The sequence below is a fragment of the Falco rusticolus genome, chromosome 4 (genome assembly GCF_015220075.1).
Source record: "Falco rusticolus isolate bFalRus1 chromosome 4, bFalRus1.pri, whole genome shotgun sequence".
Taxonomy (NCBI): domain Eukaryota; kingdom Metazoa; phylum Chordata; class Aves; order Falconiformes; family Falconidae; genus Falco; species Falco rusticolus.
In genome coordinates this window covers 100077758-100099887 of record NC_051190.1, presented here as the reverse complement: position 1 = coordinate 100099887, position 22130 = coordinate 100077758, and the positions used below count along the sequence as shown (strand labels likewise).

Genomic DNA, 22130 nt, shown 5'->3' with positions numbered 1-22130 from the left:
ATATCGCCAGCTTACTGAGCTCTGACCCACTGGCCGCATCTTTGGGGAAGGCAGTTCTTGAAGGCCCTGCATCTCGCAGTTAATAATGACATCCAAAATGTTTTAATTACTGTTCTCCTGGCTGGGAAGGTTCCCCAGTTCTGTCTCAGTGGAGGGGTTTGAGGTTTCTCACAAAATCAGCGATCAGTGGGATTCTGATGGTACATCTATTTTAAGGAAAATCTGAGTTTAGTTGGGTTTTTTTGGTGGTTGTGTTTTTGGTTGGTTGTTTTGCTGAAAATCCTGCTTCCCAGGAAAAAAAACCACAAACAAATAACGTGCCAAAAGGAACCTCTTGCAGGCTGTGCCAGCCCTTGCTGATAAGCTCAGACTAGAGGATTACCACTGCTCTTTGTGTTCTCCAACCTAAGGCTGTTTATACCATAATTTGCTGATGCAGTGCACAAGATGTACACGGCTTGGAAGGCCAACTTCGTTTTTGTTAAAGCATCTTGCTCCTGCTCCTATATATTTTTTTTTCCCACTCTTTGGCAAAGGAAGCTGCAGAGGCACCCACTTGAAGCTTAAGTTACAGAATGAAATCCAGGTTTAACATGTAGTTTAATCCTTTCTTTGCAGGGGATAGGGCAGAAGGGGCTGAGAACAAGACAAGCGACAGAGTGAACAAGAATAGGAGCAGCAGCAGGAGCAGCTCCGCTGAAGGGCTGGCTTTGGATAACCGAATGAAGCAGCTCTCCCTTCAGTGCATGAAAATCAAAGAGGGAATATGCGCTGGCAGAAAAGCTGCCCAGATTGGCTGAGTCCTCCTTTTGCCCTGTCCTGATTAATGGGAGTACAAATATTTATACATGAACTTCTAGGTGTTTGAAGAACATTGTGCCAATAATATATGCCAAATCTTAAGTGTTTACTCTAAGAATTTAAAACTGCACTAAGAAGTCTAATTGATGTAGAGGGCTGAAGTTTTTATTCAGTAAATCCTTTGTAGGCCGGACAAGTTATCAAATGTTTAAGCTGTGCTCATATTTCACAGACTTTGTAAATTGTTTTGTAGCAGCCTGGCTGAAGCAATAACTAGTAATATTCCCGTGTAAATTCATGCCAGTTGGGGGGGGTCTGAAATTCAAGCCAAACATTTGCCCAGTGCAGTTTGGCTTCAGTTTTGTAGAATGAAATGCTCTTTAGATACAGTGGATCTCTTGAGTACAAGTGGCATATTCTTTAAACATCTGTATTTGTCTGTATTATGCTGAAACTGTAGAAATATTTTGTATACAGGAAAGCTGTTGCATGTGTGGTGTCTAAAAGCCTTCACTCTTCCCTTGGTGCTCGCAGAAAGGATAAAGATGAGTCGTGCCTACAGAAAACAGTGTTGAGACAGACAGATAGGCAATGGTAACGCTCAGCGGTGGCAGGCCCTTTCTAGCCACCTTCCCGAGTCTGGCTTGGATCTTAAGGGTGATGCCCAGTGACCAAAAAGAGTTGATAGGCCCCTTGCCCTTCCCCCGCCCCCCTCCCTCCCCCCCGAAGTGAAGTATTATTTTTCAGCACTTTAAGTGGGTTTTTTTTGCTCAAAAATGGAAGTCATAGATGTTTTCAGGACAGTTATGATAAGGGATTCGCCATTGAAATATGCATGAAGAAAAGGAATTGCCAGTGTAGATTGACAATGTGTTCTTAAGCTTCTTCGTAAGTTGTACTGTGTGGGGTTTTATAACTGTTAAAGGGACTTGGGATTTTAGTATGCCCTAGAGAAAGTGTTCAGTAAAACTAGAAAGGGCATGGGCATGTTTTGCCAGCAGCTGTTAGGCAGTAGTAGTGTCTGGTAATTATGCTAATAAGTGGTAGTAAAAATCCTAGGACTCTTCAGTTTTGGTGGCTAAGCATTTCTGAAAGCACCATTTTATCTAAAACATCAGTTTATATTGTTAATTTGATGGGATTTTAATTGTTAATTTTAGTATTGCCCAAAGTATTTTCTAGTCTATGTTTTTGCAGTCCTGTTGTATTTTGTTCCTGCCACAGCTTGTGTATCTATTCTCAAAGTTAATGTAAGATTCTTCACACTACAGTAAACATTTTTGTTTTCCACATTTTGAGTCTGTGCAAGTGAAGTCTATCTCAAGTGTCAAGAACTGAATCTTCTCCCACAGCAAGTTTAGTCTTTAAATATCCACTTCCAGTCGAAGATTGCAGCCCCATGACACTCTGGTATTGGACTCCCTCGTGGTATGTGGACAACTTGTTACCTCCTTCCAGCTTCCTGGATCCCTGCATATGTGATTAAGTTTTTATTCTGAATGGCGTGAGACCAGAGCTTTAGTCAAGTTTTCCAAAATTCCTTGGTATGCAGAAAAAAGGAAGGTATTTGCTTACATAAAACCTCTGTACTTCATGCCGCTGAAACTCGCTGTGAGGCCATAAAGGATTTGAGGTAAAGAAGCGCATTTTCATAAAAATTAGATTCAACATGTTATAGCTGTTAAGCTGTAATAGCTTTAAATATTTATACATTTACATCTTCTGAAGACCTGAAGGCTTCACTCTTCCATTGCTAGCATTTCCCAGCCCAGTAAATGCTTGGGAAAGAAGTCTGTGGTTCCACCTTCTGATGTGGCCATTACTTGGGGAAAAAGCCAAGACTGACAGTATTCAATATGAAATGCCACGTGGCACTAAATATTTTGCTTAGACTTTTGTAGTTAAACTATTGTCTGTGCTGCATACAGTTAGAAAAATTAGCAGAGGTATTTGTGGTTGAGTATCTTATTTTTGCAGACTTGCCAGTCAACCCGTTACATCTTTCTGGGTTGTTTGGGTGTTTTTTTGATGGGGTGTGTGTTTTTCTTGTTTTGTTTTGTTTTGTTAACCGCTCTTGCCAGTTTTTGCCTCCCATCTTGCCAGTTCTGACTGGAAACCTAAACTCCCTGCACTTGGGCAACGAATTGATTTTATGCTCAACAGGATATAAAAATAGCTCTGTGCTGCCTTGCTTATGTGCTGATTGGGTTTAGCTCTGCAGGGTAAAAACACTGATCAGGAAGTTCAAAAGGGTGTGGAACCTGCTTTTACACCATACTTCTGCAAGATTTGTGTAAAGATCTTGCTGCAGCCTTCTGCTGCAGCAAGTCTGCCCTCAGGCTTGGCAGGTAAATCACCTTTCAGACGTGCAAGCAAACAGGCCGAGCTGCGTGTCTAATAAATTAATGGAAAACTCATTTTATTTTAAACTTCATAAAAGCCGTAATGATAAATATGACAAACTTAAATGAACACACATCACTATGGAGTACAGGCAAATGAACAAGCTTTCTCCAGCTACTTTTCTGTTGGAGCTCTTTGTGCATTCTGAAGTGTGACACTATGGTAGCTGCCTTCATGGATATAAAAATAAGCTTCTGATGTATCAAAGTACACGTGATCACTTCAGCTGCCCTGAAGTGAGAATGTATAAACAATGATGTTAACCTAGGAATTCTGCTTCTCTTTGGTATTATCAAACAATTTAAATGTCCTCGCTGACTGCATGTCAAAACCCTCTACTGTGTGTATGTAAACTTAATTCTAAATAATCGGCTGTTCAAATACCACATAGATTATATGGTCAAGTGCATAACTGCTTTACAAAAGTCACAAGAAACTTGCATCAGGGAACTAGAACTGAATCTCAGACGCATGGGGCAGATGGGATGGAAGCTGCTCATACCATTCATCTATGGCATGACCTCTCACTGAGTCTTTGAGAGCTGATGGCTTGGACTAATGGAGGACTAACTTGTTGCCTCCCTAATAAAACAAACTGGGGGATGCGTGGGCTTTGGGGTGTGTGTCTTGTCCTGAACTATAAATAGCAGCATTATGGGGTCTTGTATGCAGCTTCAAAGAAGGTGTGTTGGGTTTTGGTTTGTTTTTTTTTTTTAAAAATAAACCACACAGGAAAGGTTGTGCAGCATGTGAGGAGAATGTCAGAACTTCTGAAGAGGCAATCTCTAGTTATCCCTCTGTGCCACTGATAGAAAATTAAAAATAATTTCTTTGTAAGTAGTCTTTCCTTAGTGAATTGAAGAAAGTGTAAATCCTCTTACAGACCCTTAAAGCAACTGGCTTTTGTTTTGTCAGTTATCACCCTCATTTTGTACAGTGTCTGACAAACAATTTATGCGTGTGGGATGCTTGATGGTATGTTTTATGAGTCTTTCTATTTTAATGTTTAAAAACCTGAATTACACGTTTACAGGCAGAGAAGACTTAAGGGTCAAGAGGTGCATCATAATGACCAATGTACATTTGTAATAGCCTGAGCTGTTGTGCAGCTATTTAAATTTTTGCACATGCAGCCTTATTCCTTTCTGAAAGTCTTGCTGCATCACATTAGATGCTGATACAGTCATGGAATTATTGTATGTCATATGGATCAAAAAATGCTAAATGGTATAGGGCAAAGAAAGGCTTAACCTAGATATTGACCTGAGGCTGTTGAAAAATCTAAGGATTAATTCACTTTCAAATAATTTTTCCAGATTTACTTATAGAAAAAAAAATATAGAAGCATGTATTTGACAGAAAATATCAAAGCAAGTCATAAGTGCTTACATGAACTTTTCTTCCTAAGAAAGCTTTGTTGTAAAACTCATTTGCCACAACCAGAACCTGTAGACTAGAATTTTTGAGACTATTTTGTATTTCCTTTTAAATACTCCACCTGAGTATTCTGCCCTATATCTGAAAGGAAACGTACAGCGTGGTATTCTTGTAGCTAATCGGTGCAATATTTGAATAGGACTTGTGTTATAAAGGACACTGACACTAAGGCTTAAATCCTGTGCATTTATGGGGATAAGCCAAATCCCCTGACTGTACTGTAACGTGTAAAACATGTTAGTGTATCCTGGTACAGATAGGATCCTTTGGCCTTAATGCCTTGCCCTGGCATTATGAGAGAGTGAGTATATTCATTGCTTTTAGTTTAGCACAGTATGGAAGCTGAGCCTTATGCTTGTTTCATCCAGAATTGGGTGGGTGTGTGTGTGTGTGTAAGAGACAGAACCCCCCCTCCTGCAGAGTAGAAACAAACTACAGAAGAACAACAACAGATTTTACTGTAGGCCAGTCTACCAGCTTGATCCCAAATAGCAGAGGATGTGCAAGAACTTAGTACTGAAAGCTGGCAGTTCTGGCATCTGCCTTTTGTGCTGTCAAAAAGATACTCAGTTGAGACTTCCTAATTATCTCTAACTTCATAGGTGATAAAATATATGCAGGAGCCATTACTACTCTGGTTTAGTCTGAGCTAGAAACTTAACACAAAGTTGTAGGGAAAACATGAGTGGTATGAAATTTTAATTTTGTAGGGCTGAAGCAGGCCTTGGCACATACTCCAAAAGCCAAGGAGAACAACAAAGAACCCCATCTGTTTTTCACTCAGCTTGTACCCACGCCGTTCCCTCTGTTGATTTGTGGCAATAATCATCAGAAACTTCCTTGCAAAAAAAAGGTAAGTCACACTGACACACTTGTCGTAAATTTTCTAGCCCAGATGGTCTTTGAGAGAAGTGCAGTCAGAGAGGCGTGTGCCTTCAGTGCCCTTTGAAAGCTAGACATTTGTTAAGCAGCTGTCTGGTGAAGGAAATGAAACAAGCGTATCTTGTACTTTCTGGAGAGGGCTAATAGCAAACTTTTATGGTAATCATTTTAGCCCACAGGTATTTCTGGTGCTCCTGTAGCACGTGTGCTCAGTTTCCCAATGACCAAATGGCACCTGTGCTCTAAAATAAGAAAATGCTACCTTTATGCTTGGAAAAATGCCAAACCCTCTGAACTGGCAAAGAACTTCCTATAGCTGTTTTTAAAACACCCTCTCCCCCAGCTGTCAAATATAGTGGAATTTTAAGTCCGCCAAAATTTAGGACAACAAAAAATAATGCATTTAGAATCTGTGAGGCAGTTAGTACTTTTAAATTAAAAGCTCTGTTACCTTTAGGTACCTTCAGATACAACATATATAGATCTTCCAGAGGAAGAGCACATATATTGGGCTTCTAAAAAAATCTTGTTCTGCAAATTCCACAATTTTCTTGAGAACTCTGACCCTACTTCTGTTGACAACACTGGCCACGTGTTCAATTCATTCACTGGTTTCATCTTACAAGGAGAAAGGTATCTTTTCAAAGAAGTCTTGTATAATGGGATCGGCAAGTGCATTTCTTACAGCCATGGTTTATTAGGGGGAGCGGTTTAAATGATCCTTCCCCTACAGGCTGAATATTTTTAAAAATTATGAGAATAAAACATTTCTTTGCTGGGATGCTGATGGTGGGTGGTTCACTACCTCAGTAGGTGCAGAGACTCTTTACAGTGCACCTTTCAATGAGAACCTTTCACACCTGCTGAACAAAGGGCAGGCGGCACTGTCTGTGTGCGACTGCTGGCTAACCTCCTGTTTTCACTGCTGATCTGGATTACAGCTAGTAGGAAGAAAGCCATAGTACTTTAGTACATAATAATATTATAGCACAAAGTAATACAGATATGAAATTAACAGCTCTCAAAGTACATGTAACACGAGTGAAAAAGCCATTGCTTTTCTTTCAGAAATGGCTAAAGCCGGAATATTCCTTTTCCTTTATTCCTATGTACATATTCTAGATAAGCTGAACGTGTTAGTTTGGAATAGTATATGCTCAGCAGTAGTAAACTTACATTTAGTTGTGAGAACTAGTTCAATGCTGAAAACATTCAAGATAGCAGCTCAAATATGTAGTAAAAGCTATTTGGTCCTGAGACTGAATAAGCAGAATACACAATACTTTTTGCCTTACATGTTTACTTTTAAGCATAAAGTCTTAAACCCTTATACCCTGGTATTTTGGGAGAAGAGAATTTCAATGGTAGTTTTACTCTTAACTCACTAAACTTTGATTTGAAGTGTGGAAAAATCTGCAATAGAGTTTTGCCAGTTCATTTGCATATAAGCGTTTTAGCCTGTTCACAAGCCTGTTGAATAGTGCTCACTCCAATACCATAGCAGCAAAACCCACAGCTGTCTACCACAATTAACTGGCAAATCAGTAATTTCATGCTTTTGGCTACAACCTTAGAATGTAATTTTCTTTTATGCATATGTGTAGTAAGAGTTGTCCTGTTCTCAGATCAAAACCACCTCAAACAGTTACGCGCAGATCTGTCTCTTCACTGCAGCTGTAATACCTTAAGAGGAGTAGCACTGTTAAAATCTAAGAAAAAAGGACCCTCTTGTTGAGGCAGAAATGTGGTGGGGATAATGTTGTAAACTCCAGAAAATATGTTCTCCACTTCCAAGTAGCAAAAGCCACACCTATGATAAAAGAAACTACCTGTTAGAACCAAGATCTGCAGTATGTTTCAAAACTTTAAGACTCCATTAAGCGAGTATTACCTGTAGTCACCACTGCTTTTTTTCTGAAAGCCGTAGGAACCAGGATCTCCTACTGTTGAGACCGTGATGAGTTCAAAGCCAACACTGTATTGCCTGCAAGTGATGTGACAGACTTATTTCAGTTATTCAGGTCATCAGGGTTACCACAAAGAGGGCTATTTATTAACAACTACACAGTGTAACTGGAAGACATCTAAAAGTTCTGCCACATTTGTGACAAACTTTAAGTCACGCTTACCACAACATGAACGTAGAATTTGGAGAAAGACAGAACACACTTCAGATTTGGAGCTACACATGCTAGAAATCTGCCTCTGCATTTAAGCAGACTTCAGGTAGTTAAACTTGAGGTGACACACGCTGGTGCCATGCCACATAGATCCTGGGGTGATCAGTAAGAGAAATCAGCGTCCACGATCTCAGCAGAATCGCTCATGTTGCACTGCTAGCTTTTAATGCATGTGACAGGCACCGCTGCCCCTGTCATTCAAACTACTCAAATACGATCCACAAGTGCAGAAATAAGTGCATACAAACCCCCACTTAATTAACAGAACAGTATAGCCACTTAGTACTCATCTTCATTTCAGAGAGGAGGAGTTTCCTCAAAGAGGGGAGGATGGATAGAGACATGCTACCATTTTGTGAGGCCCACGGTGCAGCTTTGCAAAGGATAAAGACTTGACGGCACGTCAGATGTTGCTATTTAGAAGCACTGTATACCGGTATTTTGAGGTAGACTGAATTTTGCCGAAGGAATTCAAACTGTGTAGATCTACTCCACAGGGCACTGACATCCAATACTTCTCCTGGCCGGCTAGTGGCAGAGTAAACGCACTTTCAGAGCTGAAGCTACTGCATAGGCCATTGTTTGACAGCCTGGAGGGGTTCAGTACCTTGCATATTAGTTCTGCTACAGAAGAAAAGGAATTACGATTGTGATTTAATTTTTAGAGGAAGAAAGAGTACTGTCTTCCCTTCTGTGCAAGGCCTCCCTCTGCTGAGATCCTGAAACTAAGGAGAAAGGTTTCTGCTTCCCTTGTAGATCAAGGATTTCCTCAGTAGCAGACATGCAGGTTTAAGTCACCATTGATGGTGAAGTTAGAAACACAGATAGCACTTAGCCTGAGCCACCTCCCACACCTTGTCTTCTGGATTTTCAGGGAGCTTTATCTTTAGCATGTAATACTCTTGCTGTGTTGATGCATGGTTATTCTCTACAAACCTTGGTCCCCGTAGCTCAATTAGTAATGGCCCATTCTTGTCCAGCTGGAATTGATAAATGGGGTTATTTTTGTATGTGTCTCTGAAATTTCCACATCCTCCAGCACTGTGACCTTTCCACTGTCCATTAACCTGAAAGAAGTCAGAAGTACAGAAAATACCTCGTATCCTGAGGATTTGTATTGCTTATGTATACACACAAACAAGATTAGAGGCTCCTCTCACTTTAAAGAGGTCGCTGACTTTAGTACTCACTCCTAATTTTAAAGTGCAAGTGAAAGACTGTTAAGTATTCAGAAGGCTTCACTGCAGTCCTGCACCCGTCTCGATCAAAGCCTTAAATACCTTCAAAGTATACTGTATTTTTTCAGCGTATACTAGGTAAGTAATGAGTGACTGTTTCTGACTATGACAAACTGCATCTAGTGGAAGATGTATATTGCCATGTATCCCACAACTACTGGACTATGCAGATTTGTTGAGGTTTTTTGTCCCCCTCGGACCCTCCTCTGATGCGCTAAATGAGAACTGACAGCAGTACAGGAAGTGCAACACTACTTGTGTTGTAACCTTTGCTTTTGAAATCACTGCCTCCAGCCCTGTCTGTTCACCAATAAGCACTCTGAGAGCCAGCATTACAGGGACAAGATATCCATAAGGACAGATTCTGCAAGGACAAAGACATACAAAAGGAAAAATGCTGCTCAGACACTGAGAAAAAGGCCATCTGTTTGCAAGTTCCTCCTGCTAGTCATTAAACTGAAAGGTTAGACTTGTAAGACATGCCAAGCATTCACACAAATTTATAGCAGAGATCCATTTCTCCTGTACTTCCCTCCCCTTTCTGTCAGTTCAGCAAGGAGCAACGTTTTTTCTTGTTATTTTAATTTGGACACACTCAGCATCCTAAAGCATCAAACATGGCAAGTCAGGAAGCAAGGGGGATTTCTCCCCCCACCATGCTACTACCCAGGAACCAAAAACTGCTGGGTGTTGTTAGCTTTCCAGGCCTTTTTCATCTCTGCTGCACTTAGTTCCAGGAATCCCCCTAGGGCTTGGTGAGCTCCAGAGGTGACCCCTCCACTGTAGTATAAGACATCTAGCAGAACTTGCTTTTACTGGTAAACTGTGAATTAAGTTATCTGTCTGCTTGTTTTTAAGTATGGTAACTGCTAAGCCAGCACCCAATAAGCACAAGCAACTAACTTTTTGTATTTAATCGTGAAGAGAGAGCTGTCCTTGGATAGACAGAACATGCCTTTTATTTAAATACTAGACAGACATCTTCAAAGAATTAACAGGAGGTTTCCACATACTGAATTTTATTTTGAAACATAACACAACCGCCTCAAACAGGCTGGTCACATTCAATGAGTTTTTAGATCTCTTAAAGTATTCCCCCAAACTAAGCCCCATTTTTAAGAGCTAAAAAGGGCCACGGTTTCTGGAAGAACCAAGCAAATCATCTCGCTGTTCCCAGGGCTCTCTGTAGCCAGTTACCATTCTCCAGCACAGGCTAGCTTCGTGGGGCTGTTCCAGAAATAACAGCTGGTACGAAACACTATCTGGACTCGAGAGCCTAGCTGCAAGCCAGCATGCCTCCCTGATCACAGAGTAATGCACCCGGCTTCAGGCATGAATGTCCTAGAAAATGGACTCTTCCACAGTGGCTCAAACTAGCCTTGTTCCTCACTTTCTGAGGAAGTTACTGTTTGGACTGAAGACTTCTACCTACAGTAGGATTCCCCTATGTTTGCATATAGGGTATGCATGGTAGGTACAGAGCTTAAAGGTAGAAGCTGCTGGCTTACTCTTTCTTGATGGTGAAATTGCTAATACGTGAAAATACACAAGAGTTACTTCATCCAGTGAGCTCTTGGCTACATTTATACTTCAGCTGAAAGTATAACTGCAGCTCGTGTTGACAGCTGAAATATCAACACCAGCAGGCCCCAAAACTGCCTGGGCTTCCTACTTGGTTTCGGTCAAGTTTTTTTGCTCTTGCCCCTGCTGCTGTACTATCAGGGAGCATTTCTACGTGAAAAGCACCGTGGGCATATTGCTTTGATCCTGTTCAGCAACGTGAGCGCTTATCCCAATTCTACAGACCTTTGAGACGTCTTCACAAAATTTAGGAACAGTAAGTAACACGTTGTGATAATTGCCATCCTAAGTCAGTCCATTTGGCATGGTCTTGCTACAGATACCCATCATGCCAAGAGATTTTCCCCAATAAAATCATGCAATTCTCTCAAGGGGGGGGGGAAGAGAAACACTTCTGCAGCAGTACTAACTGCAATCTGATCTCTGCAGAGTAATTAAATACTAGGGTACAGATTGTTATTCTAAAGTGGCTTTACAGTGTATCAGCAATGGTACAGCTATAATAACACACTAAGGAAGGTGGAGCATACAGACCAAGTGCTGGTGAAAGCCAAGCCCCCATTCATACAGAACGGTGTGAACAGAGCGAGCCAGCCCACGGCCTTTTATGTCGGTATGAATTCTGCTAACAATGCAGCTAATAGTTCGGCAAATTCTATGTAACTTAAGCACAGGATTGATCTTGTGCTAATAATGCTTAGATTAAGCTTTAGTTAAGAAGTTTCATTTGTTAGAAGCTGGCATTTTTGGGTAGTAGTATAAAAATTTATTTAAAAACCTTGTACAACTCAAATACGGAAAAGACAAACCAGAATTATTATCCAGTTAAACTGTTATCAGTTTAACAAATAATTACTAATTTACAGTTAAATAATTTACAAATAATTTACAGTTAAACAATCCAGATAAACTATTATCCAGAAAAAAAATATTTCTTTACCCGTTTGGAAATGGTGTAAGGTGTAGGAATCTGGGAAAAGGTGAACTTGCACAAGGAATACACCTGCATTGTAAAAGAATCAGCTGGTCACACATGCATCTTGCACTTTTCATATGAAATCATGATATGTTAAAAAAGCAGAATTGCCTACACATCATTTTTAGATACTTGTTCTCCACATGCCTATATTACTTGTCAGACAGCCCTGTCCAAAACTCAGAATCCAAACAGCGCTGGGACTAGTAAGACTTAGTTCCGTTTAATTTTTTCTTAGAAAAAGCAAAACAGAAACAATCTGCATTTTACTTTTTTCCATTGACAAAGAAAGACATCTAGCATCGATCATCACATGACTCAGCAGTTACAGAAAAATCCACATACTGAGTCCAAGGGCTTAAGAGAAGTCAAGAAACTTCAGATCTTAACTGGGATCTAAAATAGACTTCTTTTGGACACACAGAGAGTCAATGCTTTGCCTATAAACAGATATTATTTTTTTATTCTAGGAGATAAAGTATTTTTCAGCTGATTTCATTACTAAAACCATACACACTATACTGTCTTAACTACAAAAGGAGAACATTATTGAACACTTCATCCAGTAGTTCTGCTCCATCATTCATAGCCTCCCTCCCCAAAATAACAATACTGATCTAGAAGTAAACTTTTAAAATCAAACTTACAAATAAAGGACAATTGTTTACATTCATTATGAAGCCAACAGCACATACCCTGATTGTGTAATGGATAGTGTTTTGTTTCTCATACTGGGACACCACTAAGGTAAACGTATGGGGTCCTGGAGAGGTCAGCTTTATTTTGGTCAGATAATGAGGACTGTTGATCCGAATACCATCAATATATGGAGGAGGATCAGCTGAAAAAGAAAAGGATGAACACTTTTCCCTGATCAAAAAATGCCCCAGCATGGTAAACTTCTTAGCCATTTTATATCAGTGAATTTTGCTAACAAAGTCAGGTTGTTGGTACTCAGGTTAGACTGTAAACAGACCTGAATGCTCTCAGGAGAGCCTCAAGATTTACTCTTAACTGGACAGATAATCTTAAAAGCAACTATTATTTTCAGGAGAGGTACATCACACATGACAGGACACAAATTCTGCACTTGAAAGTACAGCTTAAATTCCGTGACTTGCGAAACCTGCTTATCCATCTCTCACCAGGGTCAACCAGTGCTTCCCACTATTCAAAGATGACCTACTGCAATTATGTTGAAATTTAAAGAGAAAGATAAGGAATGTTCAAGCACCCTAAAAATCTCTCCGAGTCATCTGTTCCTTCTCCATTGGCTAGACAGTTCCAGAATGCCATCTGCCAAAATCTTTGGCCACTGGGTAAACAAGACTTTAAAACATGTTGATTTAACTCACTCTCTTTCTCTCTCTCTCCACCCCCCACCCCCCAAATCCTTGTGATCATTACACAGATTTAGTTGCATCCCAGTACCAATGTTCATGCAGTACTTATTATAAAGATCCCAAATATTTGCTTTTACAATTAGGCACTCTTGATTTGTTATTTGGCCCCTAACTGGTTCTTTCCAGACTTCTTTTAATTTCAGTGAAGCGGGAACAAGTCTAGCCAATTGCTTCAATAGGCCTCGGATCAGGTCCTTTTATTTTCTTCCACAAAACAACACGGGAGAGGGGAAAGGATTAATATAAAACAATGAGAAGCTTAGGAATGGGAAATCTCAGCCTCACTGCCAAAAGATTAAATTGCTTTGTTCTGATCTCATTTTAACAGATGGTAAAAATAATACTGCAGCTTGACCAATCTATTTCCACAGAAAAAGGTTTTAAACAAGTTGGAGCTCGTGAGATTAAAAGTTATAAACGAGCTTGGGTAGCAAGACAAAACACATGAATCATCCAGTTCTCGCTAGTGGTCTTGCTGGGAGACTCTCTCTTTCAAGCACAACTGAACAACTCCCTCCACTATACAAATGTTTGGTTTGCCCACTTAAGAATGTTTTCAGTAGGACAAGAAGTATCAGCACTGCTACAAGTACTAGCAACACCAGAAGCAAGTCTTGAGCTGTAAGGAGAAGCAGATGCTTTAACAAGATCAGCTCTCGCAAAAACATGATTTGGTCAGGTCCGAGATGCTTTCCACAGACAGACAGCTTGGATTCTAAGCGAACTCTGCTGACCAGTTCCCCGAGCAAGAGCAGAGGTGAGCAATACAACCCTTACCAGCCACTCCAATAGGAAAACCCACACAAATTCCACTCTTTAGTGAAAAAAGCTTTAAAAGCTACTGTCTAATTAACTGTTGCTATTACGTGTTGCATGAATGCAACCTCGGCTCTGAAGTGGTTCCCTATCTGTAAAAGCAAGTCCAAATCCTACCTGTCTTAGAATACACCTTCACTGAATTATTCCAAGGAATACTTTTACTTGATGTAAAGAATAAATAAAAATATGGTATTATTTGCTCTGCCTTAAAACTGCAGGCTATCCATACAACCTGGGCACTACCTTTACTTCCTGTGTCTCAACCTGTGTTTCAGACCTGCTATCTGTCTTGAAATAAAACATACATGGCTTTTTTGCAGCTACAAAGCAGCTCCAAAAGCCAGGCCCCTTCTTCTCAAGGTGAGTACAATCTGACATATAATGATCAGGAGTAATACTCGCATAAAATTTGAACATCTAAATATTTTCCTTAAACATTCCATACCCAATACTTTGAGATAGGTTGAGGTGTTCAGCTGTATCTCATGGGCTTGCTTAGGTACTTTACTAAACCAAGTTCATAGAACAGTTAACCTTGATTATTTTCATTTAGGGGAAGCCATAAACCTTTACATAATTCTACAAATGTGGGAAATAATTATGCTATCAGATAAACAAAAGCACAACATCTGTTCCCTCTTAGCATTAACTACCACTGCAAAATAAACAGAACAAAGACAATACTGTGTCAAAATAAGCAGGACTATGTAGACCTCTTAGCACGTTTCCAACATGGATAGCTTGGTTTATTCTTTCAGCAAAGGCTGTTGGAAGGTGGTCAGAGCTAAACACCTATTTCAGCAGATTGACCTCTTACAGTGAGGAGTCTAGTTTTGAACCAAAAAGTGACTTTCCTCTCCACAAAATCCTTTGCAATTCTCCATCTATTTATAACACAATCTTCTCGACAATTAATGTACACTAACCTGGATAGTAAACTTTTTTGCCATCAGTCTTGTATACAACCATTGTAATGAACTCCCGATTGTGTGCAAAGTCATCCTATAAAAAATACAAATCAAGTAGAGTTGTACACTTCTGGATTGCACCTAATGCTTAATCAGAATCAAGTACACATTCTATCATCCCTTTTGATGACCATATGGTATGATCTAATATTTGTATTTATTGAGATACCCGACCCAATTCTTTTTAAAATACCTGAAGTAAATAAAGTGCCACTAATTTAACTTAAAACAATTCAAACACCAGGATCCAAATTTACTTGAGGACCTTTGGTGGAATACAATCCACTTACCTACAAACAACATTGTTGAAATAGAACCAGAGTAAAAATTGAGCTATGTGGTACCTGCTGAATTTAAAATTTATACATATACACAATCATACATACCTGAACTTGAAAACATAAGCAGTAGTATACTAATAACAGAAAGTCATATAGAAAGATTTACAGAAGATACTGCAGAACTCTTATTAACGGAAAAAGAAGGCGGCACCTTATCTGTGATGTGCCTGCTGAGCAGAACCCAGACGGCAGCACCACCCTGTGGGCACTGGACCTCTAGCTTGTACTGCGGGTTGTTAGCCAGGCTGTAGGCATCCTTCACAGGGCCTTGCTTTGCATCCCAAGTGCTAAAAGGAACACAGATGTTACTAGACAGGTAAGATACTAATCCGCACTTTGAAAACTAACTCCAAATCCCACGTATATACAGAGCTATCTCTTATCAGTACGAAGGTACTGAAGGCTGATTTTCTACTGGAATCTACAGTGATTACATATTATAATCATGTCAGAAGCATTATCTTACAATTTTGATTTATAAATAAAATCATTACAACACAGGTACAATAATAAAAAATGCTAAATACAAACAGCTTGGCTGTTTGGTGTGGTGACCACAACAACACAATGCACAGAAAAAGCCGAACCATTCAAGGAGCCTGGCCTACCCAATTATAGTCATGACTGCATACACCAATATGAAGTGAAAAACACCTACGCTTCTGGAACTCTAGAAATCCATACATAAGCTATGATTAGCTTCAAAACCTCGCCAAATTTTTTTCTTCCAGTTTTTTACTGAGGTAATTTTAATTTTAAAATTTGATCTCTTCCATGATTGGAAGGGTGCCTGCATGAAGTGATAAAAGATCTTTGAAGTACCCTATTGCAAAATCTGCCTGCTACCTCATGAACTGTCTAGACAAGGAAAATACAGCGTGGGAAAAAAAAAAAAAAAAAAAAAAAAAAAAAAAAAGTGCCAATGACTGAACGCAAAGCATGGCACGCTGGAAACAGAAGTGGATAAAGCTATTTGTAAGTCTCATTGACCTTCCCACACACAGCATGTGTGGAAGGCTGTATTATAAACTAAGCTTCAAATTATCATCATTACTACTCCACTTTTTACAGTGGTTGCCACTGCGCTAGGCATTTCCCTACACAGAGGTATGGCAATCACTAATAATATAAAGAGAGACCAGTAGATGAGCTTTGAGATTAGCATACACCTTACCTCACCTTGCTACATCACCACAGTGTATTTTAGAATTTGAACACAAAGATAGAATGAACCTTTACTGATTAGCTCCGCAGTTGCACTATGGATGAAGGAGCTTATGCAGAGCTTACGTTACCTCCGCAGAAACAGTAGCAAAGTGCACTCTAGCAGAGTAGAAAAACAAAGAAACCGTTGCTTTCCAGAACTGATATACACACTTATCCACAAACTGAGTGACAAAAAGACTGAATGTGATGGATACTACGTAGGAGACAGGTATCATGTTTGGGGCGGGGGAGAAAAAAAGAAAAAAAACCCAACAGGCAAGGAAGATTACTTGCAATAACTGCAACTGGTAAAAAATGGAATTAGTTTAAGCTACTCTGACATCAGCGAACACACCCTAAAAAGGCAAAAAACACTACACAAACAACTTGCAGCTTCAACTGGCCAGGGAAATAAACTCCAAATAAAAACTAGGTCACTCACGTACTGTCTGGTCACTGCTTAAAGATAGATTGCACAAAAATTTGATTTCTGTTCCGATAGATGTGGGACTGAGGTCAGAATCTGGTTACACAACCTCAGGTCTGCAGCAACATCACAAATGTCACTGGAGTGTCAACAGCATTACAGAAGCAGTCAGAAACAAAGCCTGGGCTGAGAATTTTGAAGTATAAAGTCAGGCTCAAGTGAGCATTGTTTGGAGTTCAACCTCTTCAGCTGTAACTAGGAAGAACAGAAGGAAGGAAACACCACATCAGAACATTTAGTGAGATATGGACACAAAGTTTTATCTCTTGGACCAACCTGTGAATACACGTAGATTCTTTAAAAAGACTTGGGTTCCAACTCAGATAAATAACATCATAATACTGGCACAGGTCCTCCCAGGCAATCCAGAAGATGCCTAAAAAGAAATGCTGTTACTGTTTCCTTACCAGACACCTTGATTTTACTTGTTTTTCAAAAGTCTCTTTCCAGGCAAATGATACAGCTTATATAAACAAACCTTTCTATAAAACTTAGTAGTAATGTCTGCATTGCCCAAATTTCTAAATTGAAACTTAACCCCTAAAACAAGTTAAACAAAGAAAACAAGTTCTCTGCTCATCATCAAGGGCTCTCTGAAACTGTCAGAACACTTTTCATTCTTAAGCACTAAACAGGAGGTATGAAAGAATCTGTTGTATTAAAAGAGATGTCACTAGGGGATTCTGACCTGCCTTCCCCTTTCCTAGGCTTCTGAATTTTTATTTTTTTTAAAATAAAATATATAGTCAAACAGGTTTCCCCAATTCAGTAACCTACTTCAGCAGTCATCCAGCAGAATTAAGTATTCAGTCAACATGTGAGTACGTTTGAATGTATCTCTAAGATACTTCATCCAACACCTACATAACTTGCTCTGGCACCCAGAATCTGCTTCATCTTTACAACATTTTCATGCATTTATTCTAATTCTCCATAGCTCCCTTAGTTGCAGCTCCAGCCAACAAGAATGCCTGCAAGGTGACAGATTCCTGAACGAAATGAACTCTCAAAAGGTAACAGCCTTGTAATTTAAGTCTCTGACACAGGCAGTTGCATATCTTGCAGCACTAAGAAGAATAACAACGCAGTCAGTCATAATAGCTACACACCTAAAGACCAGAGTGTAAATCCAGTCAGAAGAAAAAACTCCCTTAAAATTACTAACCTAATTTTATTCAAATTTTAACTACTAGGTGTTACAGATACAAATGCCTTACTAAATGAATCTGTAAATAAATAACAAGCTAATCTCTTGTAACTGTCACAAAGCCAGGACTGCTATTCTTATGCTTAAATCAAGTTTTCCCTATGCATTTGTACGAGACTTATCAACAAATGGTGTATTTTAATGGCTTTGGATGCATATTGTTGTCAAAATAGTGTCACTGAACAGAAGGGCTTCCTCACAGATACACACAGACAGTAACTGGGCATCACTCCAAGTGGTTTCTCTGGACAGTGACATAGTAGTACCACCACTGTCTCAAAGGCTATCCCAGTCTGCTCTTACAGCCAGAAACAGAGTGTGCGTAAAGATTTGTTTACAGATACACTAATGTAATGCAAGGGGAAAAACCCCACTTACCTCAAACACAGGCAAGACTAATTTAAATACTGATTACAGTAAGCATACTGACACATATTTGCAAACGTTGGAGGAAAACTCTCACAAAAACTCTATTCCTGTATTAAAAGGCAGCATTACACGGCCTGTTGTAAGAATGTTATCTTTGCACAGAACTCCCCCATGCCCAGATACTGCAATAGCAACGCTTAGGCAAGGAGGTAATTTCTTGTCAATGAATTTGAGATACATTAAACAGTCCAGATTACTGAAGCTCCAGACAAACCTGAAGTGACAGATTTAAATACACAAGCATTTTCAAAATTTTGGGGATATTTAGTTTTTAGTATTTGCTTTACTCTCCCTCCCCTTGGGCTTAAGTGTTTTTTTCCACCTTCCTGCAGGGATACACCACAAAGACCTATATTATCTGAAAAGATAGTATTTTTTTTTTAAACCTTATTACCGTTGTCTATTTTCTGAGCTGTTCTTGGATCAAAGTTCAAGTATTTTTGTAAATCTGGGGTCCAATTCCTTGTGTCATTTTCACTGTATCGTCCCTTCCAACGTAAGTGGCTCCAGGGATTTTTCAGCTGAAGAAATCTAAGTCCCTAAAGAAATACAAAATAAAATTGCTGGATTCATCTTGTCAAGCTATTTTTTTGTATTTTTATTAACAAGGAATATGAAACAATAGCTCAAGAAAATACAGCACCATTAAGCTTTCTGGAATCATCCAATGCAGCTCAAGACAAAATATTATATTAGCCATTAGAGCAAAAAAATAGGTAGCTACCCATCGCAACAGGTTTCAAACAAGCATCTGAAAACATCTTCAGTTTTCCTTGATACCTTATATTCTCTTATATCCAAGACGGCATATGCATGGGTTGGAACCAAACCCCATTTTTCTCCTTCCTCTTCAGACATCACCCCTGTTGCTGTTGTGATAAGGACATCTCCCTTGTGAAATCTGTTCAAAAAGAGGCGAGACACAGCTTAATGAACATCTTGCAAGCTGCAAACTAATATTTGCCAGACACTGTAATATATGTTTTTACACTGCCTATTAGCATGACCCTGCTTTATAAAAACCGGAATACGGGGTTTTTGTCAGCTGAAATCACTCCTGAAAAAAGCTTGAGATAAATACTGAAAGAGAATAGTTCCACTAAGTATAGGCTTTAAGTGAAAAATTATTATTCTCATATAATTCTGTAATTTCATATTTTTTGTAAATAAAAATCAGCATTTATGAGCCCGAATTTCAATTTCTGTCACTTTTTAAAGACACTCATCATAGACTTTCAGCTGAACATAAATGTGGTTTCATCAACAGTTAGCCAACCACTGCCTATACCAAATTAAACAGCTCTGTCACACCCCCAGGATTCTGAAGAAGCTTCCCAAAATGTGAATAATGAGAAGCTCACACTTCTACAGATGTTAACACTAAAGTTGTTTGCCCCCCAGCATAGGCCTTACAGGGTCTGACTTGTCAACTCAAAACAGAGTTCTGCGATTGTTCCAAATTGCAGTTGTTGATTTTGCAACAATTATTGTTAAAACACACTAGCGTGTTTCCCAGCCCATGCTTAAATCCAAGAACATACTCAGCATCCCTAGACAGTTTCCAGAGTCACCGGACTATGCATCAACACATTTTCAGTCTAGCACAGGTGAACAATAGTGAAGCTATAACTGCTAGATCTCATCCTAATTGGAGTCACACCTCCAAAACTGCAACACTGGAACATTTGAAAAAGTTGTTGAGAGAACTAAGAGCTCCTAACCAACCGAAAAAGCATTGCAGAAAGAGTCATGCTCTTTTACCATGAATGCAGATGTTTCAGTCAACAGAATATCCCCCTTCAACAGAATATCCCCTCTTCTACGCACAAATGCATAGGAAACTGGTTGCACAAAACTGTTTAGAAAGAAATCAAAGTACTTGCTAGGTGACATGTATGAGTTACGACTCTATCTCTCACCATAACTAGAATTGCTATGGTAGGTCTGAAGATCAGTATTGCAGTTTTGATACACTCTTGCTGCTCTTCCAGGAGTTTTACTAATGGAGCATAATAATCAAGATCTTGTGATATAATCAGAAATACTGTATTTTTATCTGCTTGCTAAGGGAAGCAGATCAATGCCAAAGTTCTGGGAAACTGTGTGGGAACATAGAGCACATTTCCTTTTACTTTACAAACATATTGAACTTGTATTTTAGTTCCATGCTGCCCTTCCCTGACTCTTCATTTTATTTTCTTCATCAAGAAATGGACTATTTTTTTTCTTCTTAACAGGTAAAGAAGCCAAATCACCTCAAACAAAATTCCACAATGTTTTACTCTTTTGTTCTATCAAAGCCACTGATTCCTCAATTTTTCTCCTTCCAGAAGGCATATGGAAGTTTGATAAAGCACAATTTGTAGTAGTACCAAAATGCTATAGAAAAATTGGTGTTGACTGTACTACTTTTACAGTGGTAACACAGCTATTACACAGCAAGCATTTTAATTACTTAGGAAAGAAGAATGCTTACCTCTGATAAAGCATTCTGAAAGTACTATCTTTATTGAAAGCTTGATTGTCAGAGTGCATAGCAATTCTTTCAGGTATCCAACCAGTCAGTGCATGGAGATCAATATTCTGAAATGCAAGGATTCAAAAGAAATCAGAATAGAAAATCCATCTATAAGCATATGATGTCTGTACACAAATTATAAGAGTGCCTTGAAAGAAATTAAGCATATGCAAGCTACACTACAGCTCTGTACATAAAAGGCTCAAGATACAGACTATATTAAATAAACACACAAAACCTTGTTTGATTAGCTCAGGGCAAAATTTCTAAATAGCCTCTTAAAAAAAAGCTGGAAAGCGAACTGATGAAACAAACTGGAATTTCAGAGCAATGGAAGCATAAGTGATCAGTTGCGTTCAATTCTATGATGTGCTCTATTTCATTGACTCAGACTTTTAAAGCATAGTCTCAGAAGCACTCAGAAGCAAGAACCTTGCTATTATATATGCATTTTAAATAATTAAAGTTTTACTCCTAAGGCTCAGGGTTTGGGTTTTTTATTCTTTTTTGGTAAAGCTGACACTGACACATATTCGCATAGAGTTACTTTAATCTCCACATTTCATCTCCTTGAAAAATTGCTTATTCCCTTTTCTTTTCCTTTGTACTCCTCAAAGCAAAAGCAGAGACTTATAAATGCTTGAAGTGTCAATAACCAGCACTGGTTGGTAGGAACTTGAGGAATTAGAAGTACAACACAGCCAGTAAGTAACCCTGATTATACAAGGAAGATGTAATACAGTTGAAAGCAGGGGGAGCAGGAAGGGTGGAGATTGTCACAAGTCAAGCTGTTTTTCCAGATAGCAAGTTAAAGGATGAAAATGGGCAAAAAAACCCACAGGTATTCTCACCAGCTTCTGTCCTCCAAAACAAAGCAGTCCAACACAGACATGAACATACGTAAAAACTTATGCTATATTTACCCCTCATAAAGGCACATTTCTTTCCATAATCCTTTTCAAAAGGCGATGATTACCTAGTATACCCTCCAAGAAGGTGATTAGCAAGACATCAACTAGAATGCAAACAGTACTAGGACATAAAAGATATTTTAAAATAATACTTTAAAGAATTAGAAATTTAAACCAGAAATGCTTCCTAAGTAATGAATGAAAGTTATGCAGGCTACTCATTTCAGTAAACTGTCCCCCTCTGAAAGAATAACTTGCTTGTCAGTTTAGGTGCAGCATGATGACTGTTTCTTTAGTAACCACATTACAGGAATTCAACACACATTTACATGAGTGGAACAAA

The 22130-nt window shown here is 39.1% G+C and overlaps 2 protein-coding genes across 9 annotated transcripts in view; one reads left to right on the top strand and one right to left on the bottom strand.

Moving 5' to 3' along the window:
* The window catches only part of SH3BP5 (SH3 domain binding protein 5), an 84210-nt gene extending 82116 nt beyond the window's left edge, over positions 1 to 2094 (top strand). For 3 of the 4 annotated variants that reach the window (XM_037383367.1, XM_037383368.1, XM_037383369.1), the window contains one exon: positions 619 to 800. In XM_037383367.1, coding sequence (XP_037239264.1) covers positions 619 to 800 — 182 coding nt within the window. Of the gene's footprint in view, positions 1 to 618 lie in introns of all 4 variants that reach the window. The other variant, XM_037383366.1, reaches the window with a different exon arrangement.
* A 1100-nt stretch (positions 2095 to 3194) lies between these two features.
* CAPN7 (calpain 7) overlaps positions 3195 to 22130 on the bottom strand; it is a 35722-nt gene continuing 16786 nt past the window's right edge. For 3 of the 5 annotated variants that reach the window (XM_037383361.1, XM_037383362.1, XM_037383364.1), the window contains 11 exons: positions 20835 to 20941; positions 19139 to 19259; positions 18753 to 18897; positions 16999 to 17098; positions 15181 to 15316; positions 14647 to 14722; positions 12194 to 12339; positions 11463 to 11525; positions 8640 to 8770; positions 7415 to 7507; positions 3195 to 7333 (listed from right to left, as the gene is read on the bottom strand). In XM_037383361.1, the coding sequence (XP_037239258.1) occupies positions 7189 to 7333; positions 7415 to 7507; positions 8640 to 8770; positions 11463 to 11525; positions 12194 to 12339; positions 14647 to 14722; positions 15181 to 15316; positions 16999 to 17098; positions 18753 to 18897; positions 19139 to 19259; positions 20835 to 20941 (1263 nt within the window). In that variant the 3' untranslated portion in view covers positions 3195 to 7188. The remainder of the gene's footprint in view (positions 7334 to 7414; positions 7508 to 8639; positions 8771 to 11462; positions 11526 to 12193; positions 12340 to 14646; positions 14723 to 15180; positions 15317 to 16998; positions 17099 to 18752; positions 18898 to 19138; positions 19260 to 20834; positions 20942 to 22130) is intronic. The other 2 variants (XR_005103649.1, XM_037383365.1) reach the window with 2 other exon arrangements.